The sequence below is a fragment of the Centroberyx affinis genome, unplaced genomic scaffold (assembly GCF_046629955.1).
Source record: "Centroberyx affinis isolate AG114_WGS23_722 - 3 ecotype Tasmania unplaced genomic scaffold, CSIRO-AGI_Caff_v1 ptg004517l_1, whole genome shotgun sequence".
NCBI classification, from domain to species: Eukaryota; Metazoa; Chordata; class Actinopteri; order Beryciformes; family Berycidae; genus Centroberyx; species Centroberyx affinis.
The window spans coordinates 109,518-132,752 of NW_027282161.1; the positions used below are offsets into that span (position 1 = coordinate 109,518).

The following is a 23,235-nucleotide window of genomic DNA, read 5'->3' on the forward strand; positions in this document are numbered from 1 at the left end:
GACCCACATAATGTTTGTCTTCTGGATCAAAATAAGCTCTATCAGTTCTCAACCGGAAAATCCTCTTACAGTTACTGTGTCCTTTTACATTCTCTCATTGAGCAAATGTCCAGAGAGTGTGAATACTGAAATGAACCCATGCATTATTTTGCTGGGGGGGCCTCCTTTAAGTCTCCCAAGGTACCTCTGGAGGTCCCTGGACCCCACTTTGGGCAGTTTAGTTCTGCAAATGTTTCAGGCAGAAATAATGTGATTGGTTGAGTTAAATATACTGTATACAAAGAGAGCATGTACATACTCATCCTATAGGCAGATTCAACCCTGGTCACTGAATGCTGGTTTTAACAATTCACTAACTTTCTCAGACTTGAACCCACAAGCTCAAAAACTTGGTCGAACCCCCCCAGCGCTTTGAGCCACTGGGTCCTTCTTTTCAGTCTTGACTTGGCATGTTGGCTTTCAAACTTTACTTGCAACCCAGGAGTGGAAAGTGAGCTCAACCTTTGACCCCAGAACATCAGAATGCACAGACAGCCGTCCTGCACTTTGAGCCACGGGGTCATCAGGCCTCAGAAGGTGTTTTTCCTGTAGATACTGACTGGCATCATAGTCAGGACCCCAGCAACTTTGTGTATCTACATATCTGAATTTGTTCTCTGGATGTTTCTGGATAGCTGTGAAATAACAGATTGTTGATCAGTCTGATATAGCTGTCAGTATTCCTCTCGGCACCGTCGTGTTTGTGAAAATATACCAAGTGATGGACCCAGAAATTCTCAGAAATTATACTTCTGGCTTAAGTATTAATTTATTCTTGGGCGTGCACAGTTTGAAGAACAATAGAGGGATTCTTCAAATTTCAATAGAGGAAAGAAAACAATGTAAAGGCAATGCAGAACACATAGACATAGACCTACCATAAATCAGGGCTAATTTAATTTGCATGTTCAGTGTTGAAAAAACTATTCAGCTAACCAAAAATCACTGTTGATTCAATGTTGCCTTTTCAGTTTTCACATTGATTCAATGTTAATTTAACATTGAATTTTCTCAGACATTTAGTTCAATGTTTTTTTTCTTAAAACAAATGAAAACTTCTACCAGTGGGGTGAGATAATTCCACATGTTCCCAGTGCAGTATCAATATCTCGCAACAAGCTCAAGTCTCCATCCACAAAAATGAAACAAGAAACAAGCTGATCTGCTTTAGGAACAACCGAACAAACAGGCTGTTTAATTTGTTTTGAGAAAAATAGGATTATACGACTCACTACTAGGTTAAAGGGCTTGTTAAAATGGATAGGCCTTTTTTTTTTTTTTTGCAGTGTATTGGCGCCGCCTCCGCTCTGTGCGTAAAGACGCGTAAAGAAGTGGCACAACAACGGTGGATTATCCAGGCAGGAGTCTTCAGGAGGAGCGTTACTGCGCCGCTTCTCACTGATAGTGACTGGGGGGAAGCTATGGGACCCAGCTGAGCTTTGTGTACTTTTTTTTTTTGACAGTGTGTCTTTTTTAAACACCTAACCGAATTTGTCTACTTGGAGTTTTACGCACCGCGGTTACAGCGCCAGACAAAAGCTTTCTGCGAGCCTTTTAGCCGCTTGTGCTGAGATGGTTTGAGACTTTATTAATGGGGTTTTTTTCTGCCCTGCAACGCCGGAGGACCGTCGGACAGTGAGCCTCAGTGCGCCTGGAGACTGGAGCCTGGATGGACAACATGTCTCCACAACAACAACAGGACAGCTTCAGCCGAGGCGGTGGACTGCAGGAAAACAAACGGGTATCTATCTATCTATCTATCTATCTATCTAAAACATGTCATTTCTTTTCCGTGAAGGTCACTGAGGCATTTGAATGAGTTCATTGTGAACGCGGTCCAGTCGAGTGAAGGGTTAGTTCAGAGTTCAAGGCTTTCAGTGACACCTGAATGCAAAACAACTAGAGTAATCCTATAGTAAATATTAGGATGATGGTATACAAACATCACAAAAAAGACTTATAATATCCTATAGGAATATTATAGTGATACCATAGGAGATTAAAAAGGATACCTTAAAGTATGATAAGGTCACTACCAATGTGTACCAGACACAAGACAATACAACTCCCTATAGCAATATTATAGGAATATTATAGAAATATTAGAGTGAAAACATAGGAGATAAAAAAAAAAAAACCCATTAAGTACAGATGCATTATAAGTTCATGTTGGAATATTTTATAGGAATTTTTCTTTCTTTGTAATGAAGTTTTATATTGTTATAGCCTTTGTATAACAGTGGTCTAATGAGCCTACATGCATTTGATCCCTGCTCACTAGGATTTGAAAAATGACAAATACATCTTACTTTAACACTATAATAGCAATCACTAAATGAATCATTACTTAATGTTTATTATTATTAATGATCATTTAATGGCTAAGTAACAACTAATTGATGTTTAGTTAATTCCCTATAGTAAATAATATAGTTTACATTATTTAATCTATAATTAATGACATTAATAGATCATACATTTTTGATGTATTATAATTTTAAAAAATTAAAGGGGCAATAAGTAAGAAACAAATGTTTACTCCCCCACAGCACAAAATGATGATAATATTTCTGTGGGGATTGATAGGGGGGATTTTTTTGGTCAGCTGCTGAGATTTATGGCTTTCAAACGTCACTTTCCGACCCATACTCTGTGTTGGAACAAAAACTCCCCGTCCACTGGTGTCTCCTGATATATATATATTTTTTTATTAAATATTGGATATCAGCTAGTCATGTCTGATATGATGGAGTTTCCTCCCTGACCACAGCTACAGGAAAACAGTCTGGAAAACCTGCAGTGACATTTTCTTTTCATGTTTTATGAATTCATTTGATTGTTCAACAATGTGTGGGGAGAGCTGGAGAGATTTAGTGTCCCATGATGGTCTAAATGCTGTTTTCCACCCTGAAAAGAATACAATTATAGGGAAAACACTGAATGCTGGTAATTTTTGGCATGGAAATTGTCAAATGTAACGATACTAAATATCGACACCAAATTTCAGCTTTAGTCCAAAAATATCGGTACTGGTATCAACCTTCAAAATCCCATATCAGCCATATCCTTGTCGCCATTTCATTTTTTTTTCTAGAACTGAACGCTAACATTGTAAGGCTGTAAGGAATGTTTCATCCCCCTGTGACCCAGCCAAACCATTGATATTACATTGTGAAATGTCAAAAATGTGTGGACGTCCATGTGAAGAACATCAATCTTTCTTTTATTTGCCGAGTTCTTGAATTTTTGAAGTGTAAGTTTTTAAGAGCCTACAGACTATAGTCTATGTTGGTAATTTATTCCTGGTTCAGCACCAAGCCAAAAAGACTGTGTGTTTGCCAGACTTCAGCCTTCATGAGAAAACTAGAAACCATATGAAATTGAACTTTTGCCTTTTTTAAGATCAGATTTATGCCAAGAACTGAATATAATATTTTCTTTTCCTGGGTGAATGCAATAGAAAATGTTTTTTTTTTTTACATTGAGATCCTGTTTGTAAACTCAGCTCAGTTCTTTAAAGCAGGGGGACATCAGATCTAGCCTGTTATAAACCATGATGATGCAACAGAGCAGGTTCCTCCATACATTGGCTGGCCCTGGTGTCCCTGTGGTTACAGTGTTACTTGCAGAATTCCATTAATCACAAGAACACAAGGTAGACGACTGCAGTCAGATAGGCTCAGGGTCGTTCACATTCGCCTGCTACAATCTGGGCAAAAGGGATCCAGAGAATTTATTTTCCTCTGCGTTGACACTATAATCATAATCATTCCAAAAACCGCCGCTATGCCAATATGAGTCAAAATTTGTGTTTGCCGATTCAGCAGATGGATAGGATAAAAAGGATGGATGGATAAAAACTGAGAATTAAATTGATTTTGAAAAATGTCTGTTTGGGACCATGATCAGTATTCCTTATACAATGGTGTCACTGTTAGTGGAGAAGCTGCCTGAAATGATTAGTATCGGTTGGGCATGGGTGCAAATGATTTCAAACATTTTTATTTTCAATCTTTACTTATCCAAGGAAGACTGACTGAGCATGCATGGTCTTCTCCAGCAACACCTTGCTCCATACTCACAATCTCCTAAACTATTTCTACCATTAGATTATGAAACTTTAATGATGCCAGTGGGAACATTGGGTAGTTGCAGCAACAGATAATGAGACAGCAAAGAAAAATATGATAGAAATAACAATAACACAACTGGCATTTTCAACAACGTAACATGCTGAGTCAAAATGTATGAATAGAAACATGTGAAAAATATATGAATTTACAGCATATATACAGGGTGTGCAAAAATCAAAACAGTAGAAAATGAATTTAAAAAATGGGAAAATATGAGAATATGCAGCGTGAAAATAAATGAAAGTAACGATATATATTATATAGGACATGAAAAAATAAGAGAATATGACAGCATGAATTTCCACCATATATACAGCAAATACACAGCTTCCATGTCAACCTTTCATTCTATGAGCAGTTGAACTTGTGGACCCCTTGCCCTTTGAATGACCCGTCAGAAATAATCTCATTGGCCGGGTTAAACCTCAGTGGGCGGAACCAAAGAACCACAGTTATTCAAGCTTCAAGCGTTAAGACTGAAGCCCAGTGAAAAAGCCAAGAGGTAAGAGAGGAGGTAGCTACTGTTATGAAGCCTAGCGCTAAAAAAAAACGCAATCCAGCCACACTAAGATATCTAGGCTCCGCCCATTTAGGTTTTAACCAATGAGATTATTTCTTGTATAACTAAAACTCCAGGTGTGAGACTTCAGCTTTTTCATTTAAAGTTTGTGATGTGGAAATAAAATCTTTATAATGAGTAGATAGAAGTTCATGTCCAGCACTTCCAAACTAGACATGTATCAGCTAGAGCAGTGGTTCTCAATGTGGGGTTCGGGGACCACCAGGGGTCCTTGAGGGGGTTCCAGGGGAGTCTACAGCAAATTGATGAATTGTTAAACTTCACCATTATTTCATTTACAAGAAGTTAACACAATTAGAGAATGTATAAGAATGACTGTTTTGATCATAGTTTCTCTGTTATCTCTCTATCTACAATACAGATAGTCATGGAATTCTGGACAAAATCATATCTGACAATAAAAATATTCTCAGATTTGGGTCCATGAGATAAAATCTCATCAAATGGGGGTCCGTGGCTCTAATGTGGACTAAATTAGGGTCCTTGATGTGAAAAATCTTGAGAATCACTGGGCTAGAGGAATGGTATGAAGAGTTCTGTTCCAAAATGCTAGATATCCGTTTTGATAAAACATCGTTATCTAAATTAATCTTTCAGTATCTCTAAAATATGGAGGATCCAGTCTGTAGAAGTGTTTTCTTTTGCAAAGCAAGGTCTTAAGTTGCCTCCAGTGCTGTCCTTTAAAAGAGACGTCATTTGTATCACTTTTTCAAATGGTGCGTATCCCGTTTTGGAATTAAATTCCTCATGTATTTGTCATCCCCGCTCATGTAATCTACTCCACTGGATACACTCTTTATCTCTTCTCTTCTTCTCTGTCATTTAGCGGACGAAGTCGCAGAGTCACCGTCGTCAGTCCGCCCCCTCTCTGGTCATCACCAAGGCTCTCACCAGGTCCAGGACTGTCTCCAGGTACAGGTCAAATAAAACATGGGGCTAATTTCACATTTGGGGATTAATAGATTATCACATGAGTGTCACAAAACCAGTTGGCTAACAAGAGAAGGTCTTTATATGTAAGTCTGTGAGTAAGTCACAATAGGTAAAACCCCATGAACATTAGTGGCAGTTATACTGACCGCAACACGCACGCACACACACACACACACATATATATATACACACACACGCCCCAGGTACAACCCCACACACCACTCGGATACATAATCCTCCTGTAGCCAATCTTATCAAAGGATCAGGCATCTATTAATAGCTCTGGCTTTGACCATGTGGAGCAGGGAAGGGAATAACCTCATTAAAAAGCTCCTGGAGGGGTGAGCACCCAACACTTTCTAACCCCCCCCCCACCCCCACCCCCGGGAGCTTTGGTGTCGTTTCACAAAAAGATATGAATGGGACCGGCAGTGTATTTCCTTATGTTGTGTTAACATTACTTGCACTTGCAGTTGGTCGCATTAAGTTTGACCCACATGTCCACTCTTAGATTAACACAGGACAGGTTCAATAAAAATTTTTGTTTTTCTTCACATCTGCTTTAATAAACATCTTTGGGCATCATGTCCCTAAATATTAAACTTCCAATTGTTATTTATAGTTGCAGAACTTTCATAAGTTATGTTCAATCAGAAATAGTTTGTGTTTTGCTAGGATTTTTCTATCTTTATTTTGGTTATGAAACTAGTCTCAAATTAAATTTCAGGTAGCATTAAAAAGGTCTTAAAAAGTTTTCAATTTGGCTTTCTGAAACCTGGCGATACTCTAATCTAGAGCAGCGGTTCTCAACGTGGGGTCCGGGGACCACCAGGGGTCCTTGAGGGGGTTCCAGGGGGTCCCCAGCAAATTGATGAATTGTTAAACTTAAAGTTAACACAATTAGAGGATGTAGAAGAATGGCTGTTTTGATCATAGTTTCTCTGTTATCTCTCTACCTACAATACAGATAGTCATGGAATTCTGGACAAAATCATATCTAACAATAAAAATATTCTCAGATTTGAGACTCATCGAATGGGGGTCCGTGGCTCTAATGTGGACTAAATTAGCGGTCCTTGATATGAAAAAGGTTGAGAATCAATGATCTAGAGTGCAGTCAACTCTCAACCTAAACCTCATTGACTTACCCTCAGTGTAAAATAATAAAATCCACGGGGACACTATGATCTCTTATCAGTCTCTAGTGAATCCACTAGACAACTGAGACATGGATCATGTAAACTCAGTGCAACTTAGTATTAGGATGGTCTTTATATTTTGTACTGTCAGTGATGCAGGGTTAGTTTCCATTAAAACTGAGGCGCCACCACCATTCAGATAGATCACACTCACATAGATCACTCAGAGTTTTTGAAGCTTGTTCCGAGTCTGCATCAAACTCGGGAAGTGACTGACAGAGGCTGAAAGACAGAGGAGAGAGTAGAATGTTTTCTTGTCCAAGTTTCCTTCTTCCTTTCCAGTCCATAGAAGCTAGTTCAGAAGGACACTTTTAAATTGGACAATTCTACCTGAAAAGTGACATTAAAGGTGCTGCCTGTAGTATTTTAACATCAATAAATCATTGCCATATTCATTTTGCGACATTAGAACAATTACCATAAACAAACAAGACCATTACTGAGAAGATTGGCAGCCTCTACCGGCTTCTACACTGCATTTTACATTGTGTGTCAGCGGGTCAGATTTGGAGGGAAATCTGCTTTACGGCACAAAACAGGAAGAGGTTCTGTTCTTCCAGAGCAAACAGAGCTGAAGCTTTCAGAGTTTCTGGCAACGGCAGATGGTGGAAAGAGGGAAAGAACGATGGAAATGTCACTTGTCACAATGTTGATCTTCTTCAGTAAAGAGAAAGTGAAAAGAGAGATAGAGATAGAACTGACCAATGGTTTCAACCATTTTTTATGTAATTATACCAAGGTCTCACAATTCATTTATCAGTGATATATTGATGTTTAAAAATGCTACACATGACTCCTTCAACTCTGTTACATGCAATAGTGTAGTGCAGCTTGTAGTACATTCATATATACATTATGAACGAACTCATTTGGTTGGTGAGAAAACCAAGAAAACAAAACTCTGACTAATTGGACTTCGCAATTTGGATGTCGGAAGGATTGGTCATTGAACCAAATGTACATTTTTCTTGGAAAATAAAATAAACGGTTCGGCTACATGGTTTTTGATTCCAGAGATAGCTTCCTGATTCCTGTGTGCCCAGAGACGTGCCCATTGGTCCAGTCCTTCCTGGCCTGCTCTGATAGGTCGTTTCTCCTCCATGGCCACGCCCAGCTGAAGACCGGACTGCAGACTCAAGACAGACACCTGTTCCTGTTCAACGACATACTGGTTATTGCCAAGGCCAAGTAAGTGTATATATACTGTATGTGTGTGTGTGTGTGTGTGTGTGTGTTTACATTGGTCCTCACGTCTCTCTCTCTCTGTATTCGCAGGTCAGCCAACCACTTCAAGCAGAAGGCCCAGGCGTGTGTGTGTGAGATGTGGACGGCCGGCTGTATGGAGGAGGTGTGTGAGGGAAGCACCAACCCAGAGAGGAGCTTCGTCATGGGGTGGCCCACCTGCAACTGTGTCGCTACCTTTAGGTACTCCACACACACACACATACACACATGTACACACACACACATAGACACATACACACAGACACAGAAACACAAAAATATTCACACACACTGGCATGTGTGTAGTGTATAAACACAGAGATGTATACTTGTGTACGCTCACATAAACACACACACAAACTAGGGTTAGACTGATATATTGGGCCGATATGATGGATATGATGCAGTTTGTTTGATTACATATATATTGTATAATGGATCAATATTACACTGGTTGTCTATGGGAAGCCTTTAACCTGAATTGATTCTAATGCACATTTTGAGCATAAATGCATGCAAAAATAAGTTTATTATTATTATTATTATCCTGTTTTTAAATGGAGAGTTTTAGTGTCCCATGATCTAAATGCTGTTTCAGAGGCTTTTCCATTCTGATAAAAAAAAATTATAATAATTCTGAAGGAAACAGTGAATACTTAAGGTTTTTTCGAATATTTTAGCATGAAAATGGTCACATTTAAAGATACTGAATCTCGGCTCAAAATATTGGCTATTGGCATCTTCAATCCAAATATATCTGTCGGTATCGGCCTTCAAAACCCATATCAGTCGAACCCCAACATGAACTATGTGTAGACCTAGACCACCAGGTTCATACACTGTGTTTATGTTTCCGTGGTAAATATGTTGACGATGCTGATAGAGCTGTAAACTTGACCTTAAAGGCCAGAGGAAGAGAGAAATTACATTTTGAGTTGCTAGGAGGCGTCATCAGGTTTCCCCAAGCAGAAGCCAAAACACTCACAAATATTTATGAGAAATCTGCGATACTGCCTCAAAGTATTTCTCTTCACTCTTTCTGAAAACTTTGTGGTGTGACATTTTCTCGGTTATCTCTTAGCAAGCTTGAGGTGCCGCGCTTCCAGGAAAACATGTCCGCAATGCTCTGGTAGTTTATCCACCACAGATTAGGTAGTAATTTGATTTGGTGGCCCGATGATCAGAGCAAGTATGGTGATAAAGTCTGTTTGACCACATCCTCTAATACTGCATAATCAGTTGCTGCTGTTAAGAATTTGACTATCATCCACTAACCAGATTTCCCATGTTGGCCCCTTTCGACCCCCCTAAGCCCAGGGCCTGAGAAAGCTGTTTGCGTTTGTGCGCTGACACCTAATCACACACACTCTCTGAGACACACACACACACACACACACAAACAGAAACACTGCTCCGGAGACGTCATGAGAAGTGAGATGACGATTCTGATGTTTACTGTCCATGTTCCCCCGCAGCTCAGCAGAACAGAAGGAGAAATGGCTCTCCCTCCTCAAAAGGTAAACTCAGAAAAAACGTTTTTTCTTCTTCATATATGTAAATACAAACTGAACATACCAAACCTTGGGTCAGGAACACGGAATGATCTTTATATTCCTGATCCATCAATAGAGATCCTACATCTGTCTTATCATATGCTGTTTCTCTCCTCTTCGCTTACTTTCCAGCCTAATAAAAGAAGAGAAAGAGAGGGAGGAGCCTAAAACCATTCCTCTGAAAGTGCACGGGAAAGGAATCAACACTTTTGCTGTTGTAAGTTTACCTCAACCTGTTTTATAAGTAGCCTGCATGTGGCATTTATGTGTGTAAGTGTGCATTTTTTCATGTGTCCATTCATGAGTCCCTTGCAATGTACAGTGTGTGACATCCGGTTGTATGTCTCTATGTACTGTGTTGTAAATGTCAATGTAAATGTAAATTGTCACTATGTCTCTGCACTAATGCCACCAAGAAGAATTCCCATACTTTTGTCTGTACTTGGCAATAACAATGATTGTGATTCTGGCTGCCTTCTCCCCTGTTTAGACCAAAACCCTCCCAGTCAGCAACTCAGATTCAACCAATGAGGTGGTCCGACTGGCCCTGCAGCAGTTTGGCATCGCAGTGAGTAATGTTAATCTGGCAAATACTGACCAATTGTGCTAGCTACTTTCTTAAAGCTATACACAAGCTTTTGGGAGATTGTCCCATTGGTCAACTTAGCTGTTAAGTAATGGGAACATAGACACCAGAATCATCCATGGGTCCACAGTAGATCATTGGCTGCGGTGCTCCATGCTAACACTTTGGCATACACTATGAGTGATAGTAGGCTCCATCCTAGCACTTCAGCATGCACTATGTTGAGTGATAGTGACTAGCATTATCTCAAATGTGAGAAAATGAGAACATGTAGCAGCTCTAAAGCTAAATGGTAAGTAATCTTAAATGATAGCTGAGTAAGTCCGTCAATTTTGTGTAGGAGATTGGTAAAATCTACAGGAAATATGATATAAAAGTAGCAAGGACTACTTTCTCTGTTTCCATAGGAAAAGTGGAGGCGACGGGAGACTTTGTACAGCTAAAAATCATTCACCTGAAATAGTTACAAAAACAAACATCAGTTACAGTATATTATGAATCTATATGCTATAAAGACTTTTTACTACTAAAAGGTCAGTCTTCTTACTTTGGATAATGCTAGTCACCTACTATCACTCAATACATGGAGCACCAGAGCCAATGATCTACCAGGGACACATGAATGATTTTGGTGTCTGTGTTCTCATCACTTAAAGGATATAAGTTGACCAATATGGCAACCTCCCAGAAACTTTTTGGCAACAATTATGACCAACAGTATTTTTTCATGACACTTCTGTCTCTTAACAGCCCATTTGTTATCCAAACTGATTTGATCCCTGTTGATAATTTCAAACTCCACTGCAGTCAATTGCCCATCTACATTACCTCACACTGTTGCCCATATACTATCACCATTTATCTGGAATGGTTTTATTAGGAAAAACTTTGTCCATTCTCTGTTTGCACTCTGCATTCATACTTCTAGTAAACACATCACTGTGTGACTGTCTGATAGCTGATTTGTGCTTGCGGATTGGAAGCTGCAGTGCCATTGATGCACTGGTGCTGCATCAACAGGCAGGACATATAGCGATACTAGCGTGTGATTTGCTACTGACAGACAAGGTTGCCCATAGGTTCAGCTGCACCAACAGGAAGCACAGTGGTCGATGAAGGATGACTTTACCACAGAAAATCCCTAGATTTATGGCTTAAGTTAACTTGTAAACACACAGCATGTTAAGGTTGGAATAGAATGACATTCTTTGTCACTCTGCTCCTCAGCACCACAGGATTGTGTGTCTTGTTTTTTGAAGGATCTCTGCTCCAGGGTTCCACGAGTTTGTGCATCTTGGTTTTTAAGGCATCTTTGTCTCTGAGTCCTTGCAGGGCATGTGTCTTTTTTTCCTGAGTACCTTTATCTCTGTTTCCCACAGGGAAATGTGAAAGACTACCAGCTGTGGGTCATCTCCAAGAGGGACAACACACCCTATCCTCTTATTGGTCAGTGAGTCTCATTCAGTGGTCTGGTCCCAACCTGAGGTTCGGGACCCTGCTGGGGGCCTTCAGAGTTGTGGGGGAGACAACAAGGTGTCAGAGGATACTAGGCATGAGAATAGAGAAATTAGTGAATTCACAAAATGAGTGAACTATTGGAATTCACTCATTTTTTCATCTGTTGTTGAGTAACAAAAGCAAACGTCCTTAGATCCTGCCTTCTTCCTTTTAAATTGCTGTTGGTTCATCCAGGCAGAATTTGTTTCCTAAACAAGTTATGTGACACGATTTCTTCGATTTCAAGACAAGACAGCTCTTTATACCCCAATCTCTGTCTCTTTCTCTCTCTCTCACATGCATAAAACTCCGTAGCCTTGACACAGGGGTGTGATGTTTTTTTTTTAGGGTTGAAGTTTTTTTGGACACACTAGTACTACTCATTCCAAATGAAGACTCCTGTGTTATCCTGATCTCATTCCTGCAGGGAGGGGGGGGGGATGGAGGCTGGCTAATAATGTGATGTGATAGTGTGGTGTTGTGTTATTTAACAACCATATCAAACCTCCAGGGATCAATACTGTCTCTCTTTCCCTGTCCCAGGTCATGAGTTTCCCTTCAGTATCCAGATGAGTCATGTGAGGGATCTGCTGTCTCAGGGAGGCAGCAGCAGGGAGGCTGTGCTGTCTCCGGACAGACAGAGGGCACTGCAGGCGGAGCAGCTGCAGGCGGACAAGCAGTGCCAGTTCATCCTGAAGCCACGGCCCGTCGCTACAGCACAGCAGCATGTACCTGCAGGTGACAAAGTCCTGCTATTTGACCTGTTTGATCGCTGCAGCAGCCAGATCTCCCATCAAAGTGCCCTAGAGCAAGCATTTGGTTGGTGTTAATTTCCCACCTTGCTATCAACTCTCCAACCCATGTGTGTACCTTTCCATATGGGCTGAGGATTGATTCACAGCTCTTTCTGTACTGTGACCCCCGCTGAATCTGGAATTGGGAAAGACTGGCAGCCATCAAATTATCACTGTTTGCAGATGACATTTTGTCATACGTGAGACAAATTCCATTTAATCTAACCTAGATGGACGAGTAAATAGTAATAAGTTTAGTCAGCTATATAAATTAGGTAAGGTGACATTCAGTTAACATGGTAGATAACACAGAGTTGTAGCTAACGTTAGCTAACTAACTAACTAATATGGTACAAAAAATGGTTAATGTCAGCTTGCTAACACCAAAATGGCTAAAGCAGACATAGCTAACGTAGCTAAATTCCTCTTAGCTACAATCTGAGAGAAAAATAAGTAAAATATCTACTTACTTGTGGTAAAGTATCTCCCACAAACACAGTTATTATTAGATAGCTGTCCGTCTTTCTCAATTCCAATGTGAATAAGTCTCTGCGGTAAATTTATCAGGCCATTGCTCAGGGTCTTCTTTTCACTTTAATCTTTTCACCCAGTAGTCTTTGGTTTTTTTTTGCCTGCACTGACTTTCCTGATGGAAACCAAAAGAATCTCAATCCATTTACCCTCGAAAACCTCTGTTTGCACCCCAAACGCAACATATTTCACTAATTTTGCTAGTCTCATGCTAGTTTCAGAGTAGCAAAATGGACATTTATTTATATGAAAATGTGGGTTAGTACTTTACAAAAATGTGTTGCATTCTGGGATCATGCGTCTTCTTTCCAGAGTCGTCTCAGAAGCCGTTCAAAAGGAGGCGTTCCCTCATCAACTGGGCCTTCTGGCGGGGCTCCTCCTCGCACCTCAACGACTCGTCCCTGTCCCTGTCCGGTCCCGCCCCCGGCTACCTGTTCGGACAGCCGCTCAGCGCCGTCTGTCTAGAGGATACGCTGCCCAAGCCAGTCATGGTGAGGTGGCACAGTGAAAACAGCAGTAACTTACATTTACATTTTAGGCATTTAGCTGATGCTCTTACCCAGAACAACTTACGAAATTCCCAGTTCACCAAAAGCCACCAAAAATAAGGAATGGAATCTTTTGTAATATTCCTGTCTCTTACTGTCTCTCTCCCCCTCCTCACTTTCCTCGCCCTCTTCCCTATCCAGGACATGCTGTTGTTTCTGTACCACGAGGGTTCATGGACGCGTGGGATTTTCCGGCGGCCAGCTGGGGCTCGGGCTGTCAGGGAGCTGCGGGACGCTCTGGACGGCGGGGAGTTTCAGCTTCCTCTGACACGGGACCACGTCTTTATTATTGCTGGAGTCTTTAAGGTAGACTTACTGCTGTGTGCGTGTGAGTGTGTGCCTGGTTATGGCACAGATTAGAGTTTTAGTTGTACAAACATTTCTCAGAGGGTTAGTCGCTTTGGAGGCAGAAATCTCTCACTGGTTGAGTTAAACTTCAGTCAAAGAAGCACAGTTTGGAGTTGGAGTCAATTACGACTCCAACTCCGTGTAATGGAATTGATGGAATCGATTCTAAATCAATTTTGATTCCAAATTAAAATCAACACAAAAATGTAATGCTGTTAAACGACTGTAGTTCCTTGGCGCCGCCCATTGAGGTTTAACTACCAATACGATTATTTCTGCCCACGGTGCAACTCCAATCATATTGTGAGCTACCACTGGCATGACATGGCACACATCTCAGTGAAAACAATAAATGTTTTGTCAAATCAGTTTTCCTCAGGTTTTTGTGACTTGGTGGTAACTGATATCAAATGGTGCTCCTGTTGAAGTGATTTACTGTACTGTTACATTTACATTCAGGCATTTAGCTGATGGTGATTGCCAATACAGCAAGCAGTCAATAGTGTGGAGTGCTTTCTGTTCATGTAATAAAATAGAATTGCTAAGAGCAAGGCAGAAAAGGGTGAAGTTTTTATAGACAAAACAGGAGCAAGATTGATTGCAAGTAGATTGGCTGATTGTAGAAATTTGCTGCAAATTCACAAGCTGTTGAGGCGACACTGCTGACCCATTTGGATAAACTCCTATGTTTAGTCATCTTATCTACCAGTGGGAATGGAACCACTAAGCAATGCAATGGAAGTCCTGTAGGTCGGTGCTTTTGAACAACTTCTACCAGACAACTGGATACAGTTTCAGGCTGGGTAGCTGCAGTGAGAATCCAGTCCCTCTCCACATTGCAATGCCGTGTGTCTTTAGCATAACAGTCTTCAAATGCTGCTCCTACTTTCATATTTTTAAATACAAGCGGACCCAATTTCATGTAGTCATGTGGCTTTGTTAAGAAACGTAACTGTTTTTGGGTGTGAAAGGTGCTCGTCTGTGTGTGTGTGCGTGCATTACCATGTCAGGTACCTCACTGACCCATATTTGTAAGAACATATTTAATCTGCTCCATCCCATTCAGCCTTTAGTCCTAGGTGTGACATGCTATCCAGCAACTTTAGCAGGACAAGCTGTTCATAACAGGGCTGGCTAGAGATTGGTTTGTCATTTAATCTGGATTATAATCTGTTATTATCTGGATGGATAATAGACAGCTTCCCTGCACAAATGCTTAAAACTATGTCAAGTCCACAGCGGTGATAGCACCTGTGGTAATGTGCTTTAGGTCCATTTCCTCAGCAGAAACTCTGAATTGAAGCTGACAAAAGCCTCTACAGAGACTTAATTTCTCATCTGTAGTTTCATGGAAGGAGAAAGCGAGCAGATGATAAAACTTTGATGCCCCTGGGTCTCATTTATCAATATTCTATGTATGTGAAACATGGAGGGATGATAGAATATTAGATCAAATGTGTCATTTTAACAGACCATTTTGAAAACTGAGCAGTCCTTGAGAGATGTATCAACTTTGGAGACTTTGTAAGTTTCTGCCACGCACCATCTCTTCTCACCAGACGAACATATTTGAAACTACAGATGGAAACTTTGGGCTGCTGTCTTCATATCATCTCCTTAAGCCCTCATTCAAACTGACGAGTGAGAACAATTTTGCACTGACCTGGAATGAAAAGCAGTAGGAAAAAGGCTGGAGGGCTGGTGAAATCATCATCCCCGTTTGAAACCATATTCAGATGTTTTGGTCTGGTGCGTTGCATTACATTACATCCTGACATCCAACTCTGTGTCGTCCTCAGGGATTCCTCTGTAACATCCCAATCAGCCGACTGTGATCTGACCTATATTTTTCAACTGTACAAATTTTGATCCTTAATATTAAGTGCATGACAGAAAAGAGGCTAGAGAAACGGAGGGAATTCAGGACAACAATGCTAGTAGAGATATATGTCTGAAATATTACATTTATTTTGCATATAATTCTCCTATTTTCCTAATTTCAAAGAGAATACCACTGAATTGAACTAATGAAATGTCTTCTCTTTTTATATGGCATTTCAATTTGTATTAGCAAACATTCATTACTGTCCCTCATAGCCAGCACCCAAAGACATCATTCCTGTCATTTCAATATTTTAAACTGATTTATTGACCCTGAAAACACCCTTAGGATTTGGAATCAAGTCTCTATTGTTAGTTTCATAGTTATAGTTAAAAAAAAAAGAAAAACAATGGTGGAAATGCCAAATCCAGATCATCACCAAAATCGAACTGATTTGCCCACCAAATTTCATGGGAATCCATTTGCACCCAGGGATATTTTCTGGAGAAATTGGTACATTTTTCTCTTTCAATACAGTCATCACTACTATAAAGTAATATAGTATACAATGGAATCTGTGTGTCGTCCTCAGGATTTCTTGCGCAGCATCCCGGGCAGCCTGCTGTGTTCTGAGATGTATAAGGAGTGGATGGACGTGCTGGAGGAAGAGGAGGAGGAGGAAGAACAGGTGCAGGATATAAAGAGGTAACATGCACACAGTCTATATTGTTAATTGCTTTATTTATTTAGTAGCTGCTGATATTAACCACTATAATATCTGGCTATTCCTTATGCTGTTGAGCTATTGGTGAGAGGTGGGTGAGATTATACACTAAAGATTTTTCATTTTGCAGGAAGTAAAAGTAAAACATTTTGACATAAAAATACAATAACATACATTTTTTTGTCAATTTTTTTTGGCATAACTTGTCATATAGATGTATGGTATGATAGAATGAGCTAAAAAGGCGAAAAAGTCATTCTTCATTTTTCATGTGACGAAGCAGAAATGCTCTAAAAATATCCGGTCACAAGAGAGGAGGATGAGTCAGTGAGTCATATTTCACTCTTCGTCAAAGAAGAGAGTGTTGTTAGAAAAAGATGGTGCCAATAACATTCTAATTTTAACTCTGGTGCGCCAATCACATGTGAGCAAATTCAATTAATGCTAATTGGACGGACACTACAATTTAATGTTCAGCTTAATTTGTGATTGGAATCTTGTGAGAATTACACAAATACTGACTGGGCAGTCGGAGGTCAGAGGAATGTGAATTCTTATATACATATATGGTTGTGTAAATGTTTAGTGGTTTTATTACTGTACTGTACATAGTATGTCTTTCACTGTCACTTTGGTCCTGCTGTGTGTCAGTATGTGAAAAGTCTCCAGTGTCACCAAGACAAATCTCTGTCCATGTATTGTATTTGGTGATAAAAGTGATCCCGATGACACCGGTCCCTCTCTATCTGCAGGCTGATAGGCCGACTGCCCAAAGAGAACGCCCTGTTGCTACGCTACCTGGTCGCCATGCTGCACGGCGTCCAGGGCAACGCCAACGACAACCTGATGACCAGCTTCAACTTATCCGTGTGCATCGCTCACAGCATGCTGTGGCCCCCGGGACCCTGTAGTCCGGAAATGGAGGGAGAGGGAGCTAAGAAGGTGAGACGCAGGGAGGGATGGAGAGAAGAAGATGGAGGGAAATTACAGGCTATAAGAAAAGGATTAGGAGAGTTGAAGCTGTACTAGGCAATTTCACACATTGGCAGCCCCTAATACCCTAAATACCTGACTAATACGTCACGGTATTTGACCCTGACATAGTTAGCCATTGCAACTTTAAGTCTGACACCCTTTTGTGTTATAATGTTGCAACATGATTATGTAAATCGGTCTGAGCCATCTCACAGTTCATTTACAAAGAGCAGTTTGTTGTTTTGTCTGCAGTAACCAACACAGAAGTCGCCATGCAAGGAAAACAATTGCGGATCAAATTCCACCTCTGGAGCTATATTTATCCCTGCAGGTCTGGGATCAGCAAACCCGGAGATTTACGTGTATGAATTACATAAAAAGAAAGCCTGTGAGGAAAATTGCAACGTGGGAATTTCACCTCAGTCATTGAAATTTGTGTAATTGGGTCTGCTGGTTTTCCCTAGACTCATGTTGTTATATTGTTTACAGTATATCATCAGTAATAATGCTTATACTCATAATTAATTATACAGGCGTGTTTTAAATTGAATTGAACGAGTCCAATATTTTAGCATGAAAAGAGCATCATTCAAACACACTAAGTCGAGCCGACCAAGCTGGCAACTGAATGTTATTTTTGGAATGTGAACTTTGTATTTGTTAATTCCTGTGTTAAGCGGTGTAATGTAACACATTCAAACCACGTCAAGCTTTTCTCATAGGAATGTCTCGAATCGGCTCATGGAAAAGGAGAAAGGTCTTGAAACTTAGTTTGACTTTTTGAACCGTGGAAGTGACGGGAAGAGAGCAAACTCAAGAGATAATCCTCTAAACAGTTAATTCCTGAAAATGACTTTCGGTTGGCGGGGATTGTTACACAAGTTGCTGCTCAGAAATGACGCAGTTTACATGCTGAAAGCACAAGGCAGTAAACACGTGGCCCTGGAAAATGTGTAAAAAAAAAATAGAAAAAAAGACTACAGATGTCATGGAAAAATTTTGATGCTCATGGAAAATCTGAATGTTACAGGCGCTTCTTTAAAAGTCTCCAGAAAATAACAATTAAATGGTTCTTTAAAAAAAAAAAAAAAAAAAAAAAGCTGTTACTCCTCCCCCCAATTTGATCCAAAACTGTAAAAAAAAATATCTTAAGCAGCAAAACATCATGTGCGCCTCCACATCACCAGCCAAACTCTTTTAAAAACACACTTTTGCAGTTATTTTGCACTTTTGTATTTTAGTCCTTTTTCTTCTTTATCGGTCTTTCTCTCTTCCTCATCTCTCTCCTCCTCTTTTCTCCTCCAGGTGTGTGAGTTGGTGAAGTTTATGATTGAACACTGTCAGCAGCTAATAGGAGAGGATCCCTCCTCCCTGTATGGAGGGCCTCCGCAAAGACCCAACACTAAGGAGATGGGATCAGGTACAATACATAGGAACTGTACTGGAAAGAAATTATGTTCTCAAGGCATAAAACATCCAAGCCTGGGCGTTTTTTTTAATGCTCTGAGAACATATTTGTGGTCATCTTTCTTTACATCACCTGTATATTTTGAAAACTTTTAGACACAAATACTGGACAAGCATCATCTCTGTTAATGTGACACCAAACTCATGACATAATTGTCAACTGGTGATGTTTACAAAGTTGGCAATTGAATCCCATATCGGGTTAAACCGATATGGGATTTCCAAGGCCTATACCGACACCATTATTTTTGCAGTGAAGCTGCCAAAACGGATAGTTTGTACCAATATTTAGTATCTTTAAATGTGACAATTTTCATGCTAAAAAAAAACAACAAATTTATCCAGATTTTTTTTTATTACTGTTAATTTATAAAAGTATTCAGTGTTTCCCCCAGAATTTTATTCTTGGCAGCGTGGAAAGCGTTTGAAAAAATCTAGACCATGGGACACTAAACTACTACTACTACTAATAATACAGGGTTAGGGTTCATGCTTCCCATAGACAACCAGTGTAATATTGAACAATTATACAATAAATATGTTATCAAACAAACTGTTTACATATCCCTCATAACAGAGGTGGATAACATTGACTAGACCATATCCAATTTTTTTTTATCAAAAAGGGCTTTTATGTGACATAACACCTCTGGCAGCCATATTGGAGGTCCTCAGCTCTTGGCAAATAATGGCTGAGAACAGCTGATAGCGTTTCTCAACATACAACTTTCTATTTATGTATACTTTGTATGTAAACAGAATTTAATAGGCATGTTAAATTTCTGTGCTCTTTTTCACTGGGAACGTATAATTTCACCTTCAGGTCGATTTTCTTATTGTAACTGATGCGCACTAGCTAATGTATCTAGGACAAGGAAACATTAGTAGTGGCTAGTAGTCGTACATTAACATTTACATTGGTTACTTTACTAAATTAGTCTGTTAGTTAGCTAGCTAACAAAGCCACAAAACAAGCTCATTGTTCAGGTTAACTGAGCTGACTCTTCTCAAGCTAGAACTGAGTGTTTTGGAGTAGAGACTAGAGCTAAAGACAAGACAGTTTACTGTGTCACAGTAACCTACATTTGGAAACAAATCTACTTTATCAGACCACTCATCCTTGTTTATAACATTACTTAACTGACCTACCACAACCGTCTTTTTCAGGTATCTCTATTGTTCTTGTTAGTTGTTACATATTCAGCCATTTGCACATAGCCAATTCTCCAGTGGACCTCCAAGATGGCGCTGGTGTTTGCTAGGAGATTTGTGATGCAAAGCCTCTATTGGCCCAATATGTCGGGAAACCAATATATCACTCTAACCCTAGTCTCCAGCTATGACAGCTGTCTCCAATTTAAACATTTTGCAAACATTTTGCTTTCTCACAGTCTCCTTCCCTCTATCTCATTTTGTTCTGTCATCCTCTTCCTGTCCTTGACTCTGTCAAACTCTCCACTCTTCCATCTCTCTCTGGCTTATCAGATTCCTGGCCGTACCCTCTGACCGACTCGTCCTATGACAGTCTAGAAAATGAGTTAGACGACTGCAGCAGCAGTGGGTCACCAGCCCGCCGCACCAGAAAGGGCCGCCTTAAAACCAAACAGCTGCAGGGTAGCATGGACTCCATTATCACACTCAGCGACTACGACCAAGACACCGACCCAGATACACACCACACGCACGACCAAACCGGCAACCTGAATTGTCTTAAACCGCCCCAATTAGGGAGAACCAGAGGCAGGAGAAAGGGCCCAGACACGGCTCTGTCCTGCCCCGACCAGGAGGCACAAACTGCGGGTACCTCGTCCACGCTGGACTCCCTGTCCCTGGAGGGTCAGCCAAGCCTCCGGAGGCGTTCCGAGCCGGCTATCGCGTACATGACCGAGTTTCGGCCGCGCCTTTCGGGGAGCGCCGAGGGCCTCACTGGTGACGATGAAGAAGACGACGAAGAAGAGCTTCCGAAAGGGCCCGGCGGCCACGCGCACGCTCACACACACTCCCGGGGTCAGAGCAGGAGGGGTGGATGCGAGTCCGGCTTAGGCCCGCATGGCGCGAGGTCACAAGATCTAGAAGCCAGCTCCTCCAGCCTCTCCTCTGCCCCCACCTCCCCCGCCCCGACTCGCTCCTCCCTCGACTCCCTCGACTCCCTGCATTCCCTGCACTCCCTCTGTGACCAGACCTGGCAGACCAGACGGGGGCTTTACCTGCCCTCTACCGCCACCTCCTCCTCCTTGACTGTCCCCTCCTCCTCCTTGACTGTCCCCTCCTCCTCTGGCTCCCTCTCCACCTCCCCCTCTTCTCCCTCCACCCTAGGCTCCGCTCCGGCTCCCGGTGGAGGTCCGGACCAGGGGACTTGCCCACCCAAAGAGCCTGTCTCCTGGGGGACCTTGAAAGGCAGCAGGGGCCTCCACCCAAACTCCTGGCTGAAGAAAGCCCGGAGGTTGTCGCTGACTCAACAAGACAACTTAGAGAAGGAGGAGGACAAGACAGGGGTGAGTAGAATAATAGCCGTCTTATTATGGCCCTTCGGGTTTGAACATATCATTTTTATGAGTTGTACTGTGTTTAGCACTTATGTAAAGTCATAACCTACCGACTTACGGCCTTCTGGTTCCAAGACCTTGCTATGCGAGGTTCATTCTCACAGAACAAGAGAAAGTCCTGTTATAACCCATTGGTTTCCCCTCTCTATCTGTCTCTCCTCCTCTCTCGTCTGTCTCTGTATAAACATGTACATTCTTGTATCTCAAATAGGGAGGATCCACCGATGTGTCGCTCCCGCTCAGTAAAGACAAAGGAGGACCAGGGGAAAGAGGAGGAGGGAAACGGATCCCCACCGAGGACCCCAAGTCCAAGCCGTCTTGCAGAGCCACAAAGGAAAGAGGAGGAGGTGTGCAGGCGAGGGTCAGGTCCGGCCAGGAGCCCGCCAAGCCTCGACCCCCTAAGCACGACTCCTCCAGCCCCCCCTCGCACCACCGCTCCACCGGGAGCCTCCACTACCCCAAGTCTCCCTGCTTCCGTCCCTCCGACCCCTCGCTAACCGTTCGGCAGCTCGTAGACACCCACGCCAAGGCCTCCCAGCAGCACGCCCACGTAGGAAGTGACATCACCGAACAGGAACAAGCGGCGGGAAGTGACGTAAATGAGCTCGATCAACCCCCGCAGGCTATGTTTTACAAACAGAGCGGGCCGACGCTGTCCCTGTTCAGGCGGCAAAAGTCTCACTCCCTTCGCGCAGAGGAGGAACGCCAAGCCCAGCTGTCCCAGCGCCGGGCCTCGGAGCCCGGGCGGCTGGTTGTGGACCGAGCCTCCTCCCTCCACCTGGAGGGTCTCCACAGGCAGAACGCCCGCAGGAGGCTCCCCAGCGACCCGGGACTGAAGGTGTCCGAGGCGGACTCTCAGGGAGGGACGTCCGAGCCCCGTTTCTGCCTCTCCCCCTGCGCCACCAAAGCGGTGAGGGACTACTTTTCGTCCCACCCGCGCAGCAACCCCAAGAGCGGCCAGCAGGTGGCGCTCGCCCTGGTGGAGAGTCGCAGGGAATGGCTGAGGAGATGCAGCGATCCGATGGCAGAACCGGACTTTGACCAGCTCCTATTTGCTGAAGAATCCTACGTCTGATTACAACCAGAACCTGGTGTGTCAGACCAGCAGAAATCAAACCAATGACACATATGATATTTTCAGATATGAACTGCATTTGAACTACACAATCCATTTTACTACAATGTAACGATGACAAAACCCTTAATGTAGCATCTTCCAGTGTTTAGCAAGATAAACACTAGAAAGGTCCAGCACTGTCAGCTGACTGCTGTTCTGAATTTTAGCAATGAAATATCTCAGCTTTCAAAATGTCCCTCCATGACTTTTCCAAGAACTGCTTTCTATACAAACCAGTGTTATTAGGTTTTCAAAATCACGCAAGGAAATAGTAGTTGTAATTATAGTTACGCCCTTCAATTGAGTGCTTGTAGGCCTTCTCTCTGACCCCCAAAATCCATTGGCCTTTCTTTGTTAATGCACCTTCAGTTACTTGAAACCACATATTGCGATACAATTTTGCCTGGGTCTGCAAACAGGACCTGGAATTAAGTGTTTGCTTGCTGTGTTAGAACATACAGCGAGAAAACTAGTACATGCCAAGCAAGACTAGGGACATTTTTAAAAACACTTTGGAAACTAAGTACATTTTAAAATACGCCTAGAGCTGCACTTTGCTTTTGCGTTTAACAGCAAGTGAATGTGATTTTTAGTTTGGTTGGATTTACATATACAGAGA

At 41.9% G+C, this 23,235-nt stretch overlaps 1 protein-coding gene across 1 annotated transcript; it reads left to right on the forward strand.

The window, feature by feature from the left end:
* The first annotated feature begins 1,717 nt into the window (after positions 1–1,717).
* Positions 1,718–22,574, forward strand: LOC139665296 (rho GTPase-activating protein 20-like). The gene is made up of 17 exons (XM_071544310.1): positions 1,718–1,780; positions 5,579–5,664; positions 7,899–8,072; positions 8,160–8,309; positions 9,584–9,625; positions 9,794–9,878; positions 10,152–10,229; positions 11,627–11,693; positions 12,288–12,482; positions 13,382–13,560; positions 13,759–13,923; positions 16,380–16,492; positions 16,989–16,996; positions 17,272–17,453; positions 18,792–18,906; positions 20,439–21,448; positions 21,711–22,574. Exons 1-17 carry the CDS (start codon positions 1,718–1,720, stop codon positions 22,572–22,574), a joined length of 3,576 nt encoding a protein of 1,191 aa, XP_071400411.1.
* The last annotated feature ends 661 nt before the right edge of the window (positions 22,575–23,235 follow it).

Excerpts from the sequence above, each read along its gene's own strand:
- LOC139665296 (XM_071544310.1), top strand. The coding sequence starts at position 1,718 with ATGTCTCCACAACAACAACAGGACAGCTTCAGCCGAGGCGGTGGACTG. Across the intron at positions 17,454-18,791 it reads AGGGAGAGGGAGCTAAGAAG|GTGTGTGAGTTGGTGAAGTT; the intron begins GTGAGACGCAGG and ends TTTCTCCTCCAG. Across the intron at positions 18,907-20,438 it reads CACTAAGGAGATGGGATCAG|ATTCCTGGCCGTACCCTCTG; the intron begins GTACAATACATA and ends CTGGCTTATCAG.